Raw genomic sequence first — 12301 nt, 5'->3', positions numbered from 1 at the left:
TGTTTGATAAGCATTCCTCAACTTCCTCAGTCTTTTTTGCCACTTGTGCCAGTTTTTTTTTAATAATGTTGCAGGCATCAAATTCCAAATGAGCTACTATTTGCAAAAAAATGCTTTTCCTGTTTGAACAATTGGTACCTTTTCTTTGCAGTCTATTCAATTGAATATAGGTTGAAAATGATTTGCAAATCATTGTATTCTGTTTTTATTCACAATTTACACAACGTGCTTTTGTAATATAATACAAGAATCGTGTTAATTCGAATCGAATCGTGAGGTGACCAAAGATTCCTACCTCTCATACAGTGATCAAATACAAATACATTGAAAGAAAATATTTTATTGATGCACATTATTTTCAGCCTTTGGCGGGGCCACATAAAATGACCCCAGCCTTAAGTTTGACACCTGTACTAGATAATCTTTGACCAGCTTTTTTGCAATAGGTTCTTCAATACAGCAGTGTGCTCCTGTTAGTAGTTCATTAGGAGTCTGGCCCCCGGGCCCAATTAGCTCAATAGAAATATGGCCCCCAAAACAATTTAGTTGAATAGCCTTGCAGCAGAGTTTACTGAACACACTTTTAAGTTCCACCCTCAGGCGAGATGTCCAATACACTATAATGGAACTTCCAAGACTTAGACTACAATTGTTAAAAAAACACCGCAACATATTGGAATTTTAAAATACGGTTCCCTCCGGGTACTCCGGCTTCCTCCCACCTCTAAAAACATGCACCTGGGGATAGGTTGATTGGCAACACTAAATTGGCCCTAGTGTGTGAATGTGAGTGTGAATGTTGTCTGTCTATCTGTGTTGGCCCTGCGATGAGGTGGCGACTTGTCCAGGGTGTACCCCGCCTTCCGCCCGATTGTAGCTGAGATAGGCGCCAGCGCCCCCCGCGACCCCAAAAAAAAGGGAATAAGCGGTAGAAAATGGATGGATGGATGGTATTGCAGAAACCTTAAACCAGGGGTCGGCAACTAAAAATGTTGAAAGAGCCATATTGGACCAAAAAATAACCAAATCTGTCTGGAGCCGCAAAAAATTAAAAGCCTTATATAAGTGTTACAATGAAGGCAACACATGATGTGTTTATGTTAGCTATATTAGCCTACCATCAAAAGCTGATGCAAATCTTTGCTGACAGAAATGTCGTATTACAATTTTTATTATACACATTTTTGCAACATTGGAAATCTTTCGTAAAATGGAAGCTTCTCACAGGATGAGATAAATCCTGGAAATTACTAGCTTAGAATGGCCAAAGGTATAGATGTGTGTGTCAAGTTAAAGGAAACGGCAGGTGTCTTTTTCTAATGGATTTATTAAAATCTTTGCAAGCTCGGTAACGTTTGCTGTGGTCTGGAACAACATGGCACACAAACTATGAGAAATACAGCCAATATTACATATAATGTGTCATGAGACATGCAAATATAAATTAAATACACATAGGACATATGTAAAGGAAATTAAATGAGCTCAAATATACCTAAAAACGATGCATAATGACGAAATATGTACATACAGCTAGCCTAAATAGCATGTTAGCATCGATTAGCTTGCTGTCATTCACTGATCAAATATGTCGGACTAGCACTCCAACAAGTCAATAATATCAACATAGCTCACCTGTGTGCATTAACACACAGCATAAAACATTTGGTGGACAAAATGGGACAAAGGAGTGGCATAAAACACGTCTTTCTGTGGCAGTGTCGGAGAAAGTTGTACATCCAAACAAACTACAGTGAGTTCAAGGATCGCTGGAATTTGTAGGACAAACGGTGCTTGCCAAATACTCTCATCAGTGAAGCACGTATAACATAAACAGCGGGATTTCTAACATTTAGGAAGGTTTGTGTCATGTTTGTTCTCCTACAGAAAATATATTAAAACAAAAAATAATTTTTTTTCTTCATCTTTTTCCATTTTCACTAATCTCTGAAAGAGGTCCAGGGAGCTACGAGGGCGGCGCTATAGAGCCGCAGGTTGCTGACCCCCGCCTTAAACCATGCTAGTTGAACCTGTAAAAGGCACCAGGTACCGAAAGTACAGTAAATGAGAGAAAACATACCAAGTTGTACCTCACAGTCACAACTAGGCTTAAAAATGTCAAGAATACAATAAAAAGGCCCGATATAGGATTTCAAATATTTATTCTTTTTTAATTTAGTGCATTACATATTTGTCAGAAAAGAGATATAATACAAGTTGTGACCATGCCTTGGAGTAAAAACAGTGGTTGCTGGTTGGAAACAGTCTGTACAAAATGAGGTGTGATGGCCCAGGATACTGTTGTACTGTATTTACAAAAAAAATACAAGTACACTGCAAGCAAGTAAAGAGAAAACAACGAGTCTCATATCAGGCTACAAATAGCAAAGGAGGTACAAGCAGAGGAAGAAGGGCATTTAGAGGAATAAAGACAGTCACTTTCTTCTGGTCTTTATGGAATTAGAAACCAATAACAACATTCAGTACAAAGCCAAACATTTTTGGCACCTTCTCATTTAATGGGTTTTCTTTGTTTTCATGACTATTTACATTGTAGATTGTCTCTGAAGGCATCCAAACTATGAAAGAACACGTGGCTATTTTAAAGAAACTAGAACATAAAACACGTTTTCAGTGTTTTCACTTTCACCTTTTTTGTTAAGTACATAACTCCACGTGTGTTCATTCATAGTTTTGATGCCTTCAGTGACAATCTACAATGTAAATAGTCATGATAATAAAGAAAAAGGCATTGGATGAGGAGGTGTGTCCTAAGGTTTGGCCTGTACTGTAAGTGAATAATTGACATACTATATCAATAACACCTGGAAGTTAAATTTCTACTGTAGATGTCAACCTTGTGTTGGAGATCTTCGAGTAGCATTTTGATTCTTATTGTATTTTACTGCATGTCAAGTTGCTTCTAAGTGAGGGGAGGTATAGGTTTTTCAGCTCGAGTACTTGGCTGCATGCATTTGCTGAGCCTTTAGCCTTCACAACATGACATCATGATCTCTCGCCCTCACATCTGTGCTTGTTTATAATTATGCATTTATTGTATCCACACCAAAGGGCTTAAACAGGTCGTACAAAAAAGTTTAACAATCACACTAACCCTTTTTAACTGTACTTTAAAAATAAATTCCATTTTCAAATATGACATAGAAATTATATATATAGTCGTGTTACCTGTGTAAAGCCGGCCCCCTTGTCACCACTTCCGTTCATTTGTGCAGTAAATATTTACGTTTCTGCTGTTAAGGTTTTGAAGTACCTTTAATTCTAAAATACACTTTTTGACTATTGATTGCACCCAGTCGCCCCCACCTTGTCCAAATTTCACCAAACTGGGTGTGAACAATGATAAAACGGCAGTAACGGAATAGCACAAATGGGTATTTTTTTGACAGCAGTGGTATTTTATTATTTGCAATGACAAAGAGAGCCAGTTGACTTAATATCTGAAAATATAAATAATCTTAATGTTGATTTTAATGCTTTGCTCCAATACAATACTATGATGAACCAGCCATCCATCCATTTTTTACCGGGGCTGGACAAGTCGCTACTGTTTAGTTATATCAACAGACCATTATGATCTATTTATTTTATTTTATAGTAAGCGCCTGGCATGCACGTCACACGTCAAGACAACATGCCTAACATTTGTCATCTGGTTTTGAAACATGAAATAAAATCACATTCAGTGATTATGGATGCCACAGTCCAGATGTTTCACTTTGAATTATCTAAACCCACTTTACTGCTGATATTCTGAATTTTGGAGAATGCTAAAATGTATTAGTAATGATGTTCTTATAAGTGACTGTTATTAGTTGGTCAGTTGATCAAACTTTACCATGGGAGTGGAAGTCTAAGAATAAGTTACATTCTGGTTTTACCAGCTGTGTGCCAGTCTTGTGGGCAACATTGGTTTAGGTCCACTTTTTTGCTTTGGTGCTTAAACAGGCTTTGCCAGGATTTTGAGGAAAGGAAAAGGGGAGGGCAAAGGTGGAAGTTCCCTCAGGACAGTTCAGACTTGCTGAGAGCGATGGCCAACTCCAAGTCTTCTTGCTCCTGCTGGGTGAGCCGATCCAGACGCTCTTTCTCCTCTCGCTCGCTCTCGCGCTTTACCCACTCGATCATGTCTTCCTCCGTTGGGTACTGCACATGCACACAAGAGTGAATGAGGAGAAAGGGAACACAGTTAAATGATTCTCAAAGACGGACATCATTTCTCAATAGATCAAACGCAATTCATTCATCTGTTCACAGTCTCGTCGTGATATTTTCAGGCAATAGGAGGACTGCCTTCGTAGGGCACATAATGTAAACCAGGCCTGGGCAGTTATTTTGACTCGGGGGGGCCAACTCTAGAGAAAAAAATGTGTCTAGGGGCCAGTTTATCTGATTTTAGGAACACTAATACAAAACCTCACAATAATGTATGATTGAATGTTAAAAAAACGTTATGACAGACCACCTTAAAAAACGGAATGGAATTTTATTTTTTTTTACTGAATGAGATACCCAGAATGTCAAAGAAAATATAGAATGTGGGATTTACATTATTTACTATAAACAATAAAACACTGAATATTGACAACATATGAACGTCACACCCCCTCTTGATCGACCTATTTTACAATCATGCGAAATGCAACAAATATGAACGCAAATGGTAAAAAAAAATAAAAAAACACCTCCAATCTGATACATCACTAAGCTTTAGAACTTTGTTTTAAAAAATCTTCTACCGCGTTTGTCCCTGACACCCGCATTTCAGGCTGACACTCTATGGAAACGCTACCCACCCACACTGCTTGGTGCCTCGTCTGAGCTGCTGTGACTCAGGCCATGTCTACACTAAGTCGTTTAACCCCTTGAATGAATAATAATCTAGCCTTAGCCCCGTTTCAGCCACACTATACCAGCGTTTAAGGTTCCCCTCCTCGGACAAATTTTTACACGGCTGGAATCTCCGGCACTTAGCTTTGTATGGACTCATTGATCGTTTACAAACTGAGTTCATAGAGGAAGTGACGCCAAAAAGACTGCGCCCCACACAGGAAGTGACGTCAGAAAGAACACGCCACAGCCAGCTTCATACAAAAAGCGGTTTCGTAACTCGGAGCTAACCACAAGAACAGTGATTCTTAACCTTGTTGGAGGTACCGAACCCTACCAGTGTCATTTGCACATTCACCGAAACCTTCTTTAGTGAAAAATAAAATGTTATTTTTTTAATTCAAGACAAAGTTTTATGTTTTTTTACTGGTGCACAAACTGAACCGTAGATGAACATCACCTTGTTCAAAGAACAAAACCAACACAGAGCATGAACTCACAACAAATTACACACCTGCAAATCAGTCTGACTTCTGCGGTTGCCGTATACATGATACGCTGATAGGGAGAAGTTTTTATTTACACGGTGAGTCGTGTGTATCTTGACCTCTGCGGCGGAGGCTCTGCCGAACCTCTGAGGCCAACTCACCAAACCCTTAGAGTTCAACCGAACCCAGGTTAAGAACCACTGCACTAGAAATATGAAGGCGAGTCATCCAGACTATTGATTGATTGATTGATTGATACTTTTATGAGTAGATTGCACAGTTCAGTACATATTCCGTACAATTGACCACTAAGTGGTAACACCCGAATAAGTTTTTCAACTTGTTTAAGTTGGGGTCCACGTTAATCAATTCATGGTAGACATGCCCTTGTTTCTCATTCCTCTATATGTACAGACACTTGTGGAAATCACACAAGAATACCTTAAAGAGGAACATTATCACCAGACATATGTAAGCATCAATATATACCTTGATGTTGCAGAAAAAAGACCATATGTTTTTTTTAACCGATTTCCAAACTCTAAAAGGGTGAATTTGGCGATTTAAACGCCTTTCAATTGATAGCCTGTCGGAGTGATGACCTTTCACCCATGACTTTAGAACATGAAGCAATCCGCCATTTTCTAAATCTTATTACATGCACCAAGTCAAATCAGCTCTGTTATTTTCCGTTTTTTCGACTGTTTTCCCCTACCTTGGAGACATCATGCCTCGTCGGTGTGTTGTCGGAGGGAGTAACAACACGAACAGAGACGGATTCAAGTTGCACCAGTGGCCAAAAGATGCGAAAGTCCCTCGTTTGTTCCGCACACTTTACCGACGACAGCTATGCTACGACAGAGATGGCAAGAATGTGTAGATATCCTGCGACACTCATAGCAGATGCATTTCCAACGATAAAGTCAAACAAATCTGCAATATTGGAAAATAGACCACCACTGAATCTGCCGGAGTGCCTCGGTAGCTATTCAGGGACGACGGCAGTCTGTTCCCGCAGACGAGCGAGATAAACCCCCTGGATGTCTTGGCTAAGACGTGATTTATGCCACTTCTTTTTCTGTCTCATTTTGCCCACCAAACTTATAACGTTGTGCATGAATGCAAAAAGGTGAGTTTTTTTAAGGGTATTGACTTATGTGGAGTGTGCTAATCAGACATATTTGGTCACAGCAAGCTAATCTATGCAAACATGCTAGTTAGGCTAGCTGCATGTACATATTGCATCATTATGCCTCATTTGTAGCTATATTTGCATCCAGCCTTTCCCTCCACCCACATTTAAGGCCAAACAAACAAATACCAATCATTGGTTAGAAGGCGATCGCCGAATTCGTCCTCGCTTCCTCCCGTGCCGCTGTCTGTTGTGATATGGCTCAATAGCTTCAGTTTCTTCTTCAATTTCGTTTTCCCTACCTGCCTCCACACTCCTAACCATCCGTTTCAATACATGCGTAATCTGTCGAATCGCTTACGCCGCTGAAATCCGAGTCTGAATCCGAGCTAATATCGCTATACCTTTCTGTGCTATCCGCCATGTTTGTTTCTGGTTGTTTCACGCTGTGACGTCAAAGGATAATGGACGGGTGGATATACCGATCGTGAAAATCAGGCATGTGAAAATCGGGATATTACGCAATGGGTAAAATTTTGAGAAAAATTTCGAAAAACAAAATAAGTCACTGGGAACTGATTTCTATTGGTTTTAACCCTTCAGAAATTGTGATAATGTTCTTCCCCTTTAAGAGAAAGGGGAAGAACTATTTTGGATACAACAAGTCTTAAAACTTTCGAATGTGAAATGTGATTCTACTTAGCAAAAAACTCTGTCCATTTGTCGAAGGAGAGACAAGGAGAATGTGAGTTTCCGTAGATAAATGGGTTGTACTTGTATAGCGCTTTTCTACCTTCAAGGTACTCAAAGCGCTTTGACATTACTTCCACATTTACCCATTCACACACACATTCACACACTGATGGAGGGAGCTGCCATGCAAGGCGCTGACCAGTACCCATCAGGAGCAAGGGTGAAGTGTCTTGCTCAGGACACAACGGACGTGACGAGGTTGGTTCCAGGTGGGATCTGAACCAGTGACCCCCCGGGTTGCGCACGGCCACTCTCCCACTGCGCCACGCCGTCCCTCAAATGATGTGATGAAAAAGATAACGTGTGCTTTGTGTTACTTGGCCGTCGAGGGAAGACGAGGGAAAACTATGGGACGTCTAGGTCGAGAGTACATAAAGTCACCAAAAACAAATGAACAAGGAAGGTGAAGGCAAAAGAGTGAGTGAGGAGTGTTCTGACCAAATATCTAAATTACTAGTTTGATTGACGTAAAATGTTCTTTATCACTTAGTTTACATGTCTAATAAAAATTTGATGAATTTATGATGGCTCATGTGTGATTCACAACAATAGGGCCCTGCAGCACACTCGATTCCAGGTAATTGAAATACCACAACACTGGATATTGTTCAGATAAGTTAAATTGAAGAACTTGCACACAAAACAACACTGGAGATGACTATGACGCGTGCATTTCCTGCGCATGCGTACTAGGTCGCGTTTTGCCGGCAGACGTAGCGGGGGTCTTAAACAGAGGCATTGTTGTGTGCGGACACGGATAAAGTTAGGTGTGATTTACCCTGGATAACCTTATCCGGTTTAGTGTAAACAGGGCCTTAGATTAACATAGTAACTAGTATATCATGCAAAAGCGCAGATTCCAACCATTGAAATACTTTGTATAGTTCAAGACTTACGGCAATTTGAAAACATCACTGCACATCATAATGGTAGCAACAGTTTCCATCTTAAAGATCTAAAAAAATATTTGGGGATGTACAGCGGGCCAGATTGAAAAGCTTATGCAACCCACGGGCCTTAATTTTCCCAGGTCTGCTGTATGCAACAACAATTCCCACTCACACCTTTGGACAATACACTATGGACTTTCCAGACTTGTAGAATGTTCATTAAGTTGTTTTATTTTGTAGAAAAAAACAGATAACAGAGATGACACAAAACTATCGTTATTTGAAATTAAAACTTTCTGGCTTAAAGAAACACTAAGGAATCAAGAACATAAATTGTGGTCGTCAGTAACTGTTTTATTTTTAAATTAAGTGGAGTGACAAAACTGTAGAGAAAAAATGATGGAATCACCCTATAATGCATAAGACTGAACTGTTTTTTTAAAAACTTTTTAACTGCCTTTTATCTAAACAAATTTTTCTTAAGATAATTTGGATCTGCTCTTTTTATGTGCATATATATTTATTTGACCTCTGTTTGAAATTAAGGTATACATTTTAGTATGTCCTTTGCCTGTATTTCTCTGCTTTTTGTGTGTTTACTTGTCTGTAGTTTACAGCCCTTTGTTTTTCAACTGTGGTTGTTTTTAAAGTTAAAGTTAAGCTAAAGTACCAATGATTGTCACACACATACTAGATGTGGCGAAATTATTCACTGCATTTGACCCATCACCCTTGATCAGCCCCTGGGAAGTGAGGGGAGCAACTGTGCCGTGCCCGGGAATCATTTATGGTGATTTAACCCCCAATTCCAATTCTTAATGCTGAGTGCCAATCAGGGAGGTAATGGGTCCCATTTTTATAGTCTTTGGTATGACTCGGCCGGGACTTGAACTCACGACCTACCAATCTCAGAGCGGACACTCTAACCACTAAACCACTGAGTAGGTCTTACAAAAAAAAGTTTGTATGGTATAAATGTTAATTTCTAAACCCAACACTTGCATCAGATTAAATGTTTATTACGCTGCCTTTAAACATGAGTGTCCAAACCTTGTGCATTAACATGACAAAAGCGAAGTCAATTGGAACAAAGGAGAGGATTACCAAAGTTTTTCAACAAGATAAATCCTGATGCAATGTTGCAAAATACACTAAAAAAAAAGGTTTTAAATGATAACGCATACTGCCATTTTTATTTTATTTTATTTTAATCTTCTATTCTTTTCTCCCCCCCCCTTGTTTACCTGTATGTCATCTTTTTTGTAAGGGGCGCTGGAAGCCGGCAGACCCGTCAGCGATCCTGTTCTGTCTCCCTGTAATGTTTGTCTGATCTTGAATGGGATTGTGCTGAAAATTGTAATTTTCCTGAAGGAACTCTCCTGATGGAATAAATAAAGTACTATCTAATCTAATCTATCATAGAGCAAAGGACTTTCCTTGAACAAAATTAACAAAAGGCCAATGTCACGACCTACACAGAGTCTGGATCTTAATCCAATTAAAAATCTGTGGTGGAAGAAAATGGTCCGTGACAAGACTCCAACCTGCAAACCAGATCTGACAACAGCAATAAGATAAAGTTAGAGAAAGATTGATGAAGAGTACTGTTGTAAAAGTCAGAGATGGTGCAACAAAGTACTACTGGTGAGTGTACAGTATTGTTTGTTTGTTTTTCATGATTTTCACGTTTCCCTAAGAATTGTGAAGTGAAGTGAATTATATGTATATAGCGCTTTTCTCTAGTGACTCAAAGCGCTTTACATAGTGAAACCCAATATCCAAGTTACATTTAAACCAGTGTGGGTGGCACTGGGAGCAGGTGGGTAAAGTGTCTTGCCCAAGGACACAACGGCAGTGACTAGGATGGCGGAAGCGGGAATCGAACCTGCAACCCTCAAGTTGCTGGCACGGCCGCTCTACCAACCGAGCTATGCCGCCCATGGAATTGAGTGATTCCAAATTTTCTCTGCTTGACCTAAATATGAAACTGTTACTGGCTACCATCATTTGTTTTCTTTTTTTTTTTTTTTTTTTAGTAATTCTTAAAGCCAGAAAGTTCTATTTGAAATACCAATTTTGTTTTGGGTCATGTCTGTCTTCTCCTTTTTTTTTTATTTTTTTTTTTATAAATCAAACAATTGGATGAACATCCTCCAATACAGGGGATTCCATATTTTCTGCAAGTGGTTGTAGTATCTGTAGCTGAAGTTTACATTTGTGGCATTATTTAATGTCTGCTGACAAACAGTAGAAAAAAAAATCTAAGGATTTTGAACTTTTGATAAAATAATTAACTAACACAACATATAATACTACACATAATTATTATTATTATACAAAACCCAAAACCGGTGAAGTTGGCACGTTGTGTAATTCGGAAATAAAAACAGAATGGATGGCAACATATGTTGCTCCAAAGCCTTCACAGATGTGTAAGTTTCCCATGGCTTGGGCACAAATACACCCCCGTACATCACAGATGCTGGCTTTTGAACTTTGTACCTATAACAATCCAGATAGTTATTTTCCTCTTTGGTCCGGAGGACACGACGTTCATAGTTTCCAAACACAATTTGATATGTGGACTCGTCAGAGCACAGAACACTTTTCCACTCTGCATCAGTCCATTTTAGATGTGCTCGGGCCCAGCTAAGCAGGCGGCGTTTCTGGGTGTTGTTGATTAATGACTTTGGCTCTGCTTGGTAAAGTTTTAACTTGCACTTATAGATGTAGTACTGTTACTGAAAGTGATTTTCTGAAGTGTTCCTGAGCCCATGTGGTGATATCCTTTACACACTGATGTTGCTTTTTAATGCAGTACCGCCTGAGGGATCGAAGGGCCATAATATCGTCGCTTACGTGCAGTGATTTCTCCAAATTCTCTGAACCTTTTGATGATATTACGGACATAGATAGTGTAATCCCTAAATTCCTTGCAATAACTCGTTGAGAAATGTTGTTCTTAAACTCTTCCTCAATTTGCTCACGCATTTGTTCACAAAGTGGTGACCGTCGCCCCATCCTTGTTTGTGAATGACTGAGCATTTCATGGAAGTTCCCAATTAGCCTATTCACCTGTGGGATGTTCCAAAAAAGGGTTTGATGAGCATTCCTCAACTTTCTCATGGTATAAAATTCTGAATCCGTTCAAATCATCTATTTCTAAAAAGAAGTCAAACGTCAGCAGACAAGAAGAGCTTTTAAGTTAGCCAATATTTGCAAAAAATAACAATTCGAACATGAAGTATCTTGTCTTTGCAGTGTATGCAATTGAATATAGATTGAAAAGGATTTGCAAATCATTGTATTGTGGTTTTATTTACGATTTAAACATGTCAAATTCACTTGTTTTGGGGTTTGTAACACATTTCATACACTAATATCATTTATTTGTTTTAGGGATGTCAAAGTTAATTCAATAATAACAAGTTAGCAAGTTTCCTATAATGGCACCATTTCTTTTGTCGCACAGTTAACCCTAAGTCCAAACCTGGCTAATGTTGAATCAAATAAATTCATAGGAGAGCAGAAATTAACTTAGAAAAATGTAAAGCTTTGAAGCCCTGGCAGTTTGCTCCCCCGGCAAGACCAAAGTTATTTCCATCCACGGTTGCTCTGAGTTTGTAGTTGCAAAGTCTGCATATCACAACCAACTTTTTTTCTAATTACTTGCAAAGTTGCACGTTGCTTTTTTGGGGGGCATGTTTTTGTTTATTTAGGATTGCTTTTCGGTCCTTACAATAGAGCAAGTCACATCTGTTTTTGTCCATTTTGTGTTAACTGTTAGAAAAAGCATAATGTTTAATAAAAAAGCATTAGGGGTTAGTGCGTCTGCCTCAAAATACAAAGGTCCTGCAGTCCTGGGTTCAAATCCAGGCTCTGGATCTTTCTGTGTGGAGTTTGCATGTTCTCCCCGTGAATGCGTGGGTTCCCTCCGGGTACTCCGGCTTCCTCCCACTTCCAAAGACATGCACCTGGGGATAGGTTGATTGGCAACACTAAATTGGCCCTAGTGTGTGAATGTGAGTGTGAATGTTGTCTGTCTATCTGTGTTGGCCCTGCGATGAGGTGCGACTTGTCCAGGGTGTACCCCGCCTTCCGCCCGATTGTAGCTGATAGGCGCCAGCGCCCCCCGCGACCCCGTAAGGGAATAAGCGGTAGAAAATGGATGGATGGGCATTAGCATAAAT

General features: G+C 39.5%; 1 protein-coding gene across 4 annotated transcripts in view; it reads right to left on the bottom strand.

Moving 5' to 3' along the window:
* Positions 1-2145: 2145 nt before the first annotated feature.
* Positions 2146-12301, bottom strand: part of eps15 (epidermal growth factor receptor pathway substrate 15) — a 79255-nt gene continuing 69099 nt past the window's right edge. For all 4 annotated transcript variants that reach the window (XM_061888538.1, XM_061888539.1, XM_061888535.1 and 1 more), the window contains exon 25: positions 2146-4164. In XM_061888538.1, coding sequence (XP_061744522.1) covers positions 4024-4164 — 141 coding nt within the window. In that variant the 3' untranslated portion in view covers positions 2146-4023. The remainder of the gene's footprint in view (positions 4165-12301) is intronic.

Source organism: Nerophis ophidion, linkage group LG26 (assembly GCF_033978795.1).
Source record: "Nerophis ophidion isolate RoL-2023_Sa linkage group LG26, RoL_Noph_v1.0, whole genome shotgun sequence".
Lineage (NCBI taxonomy): Eukaryota > Metazoa > Chordata > Actinopteri > Syngnathiformes > Syngnathidae > Nerophis > Nerophis ophidion.
This window is presented reverse-complemented; position numbering and strand designations above follow the sequence as displayed.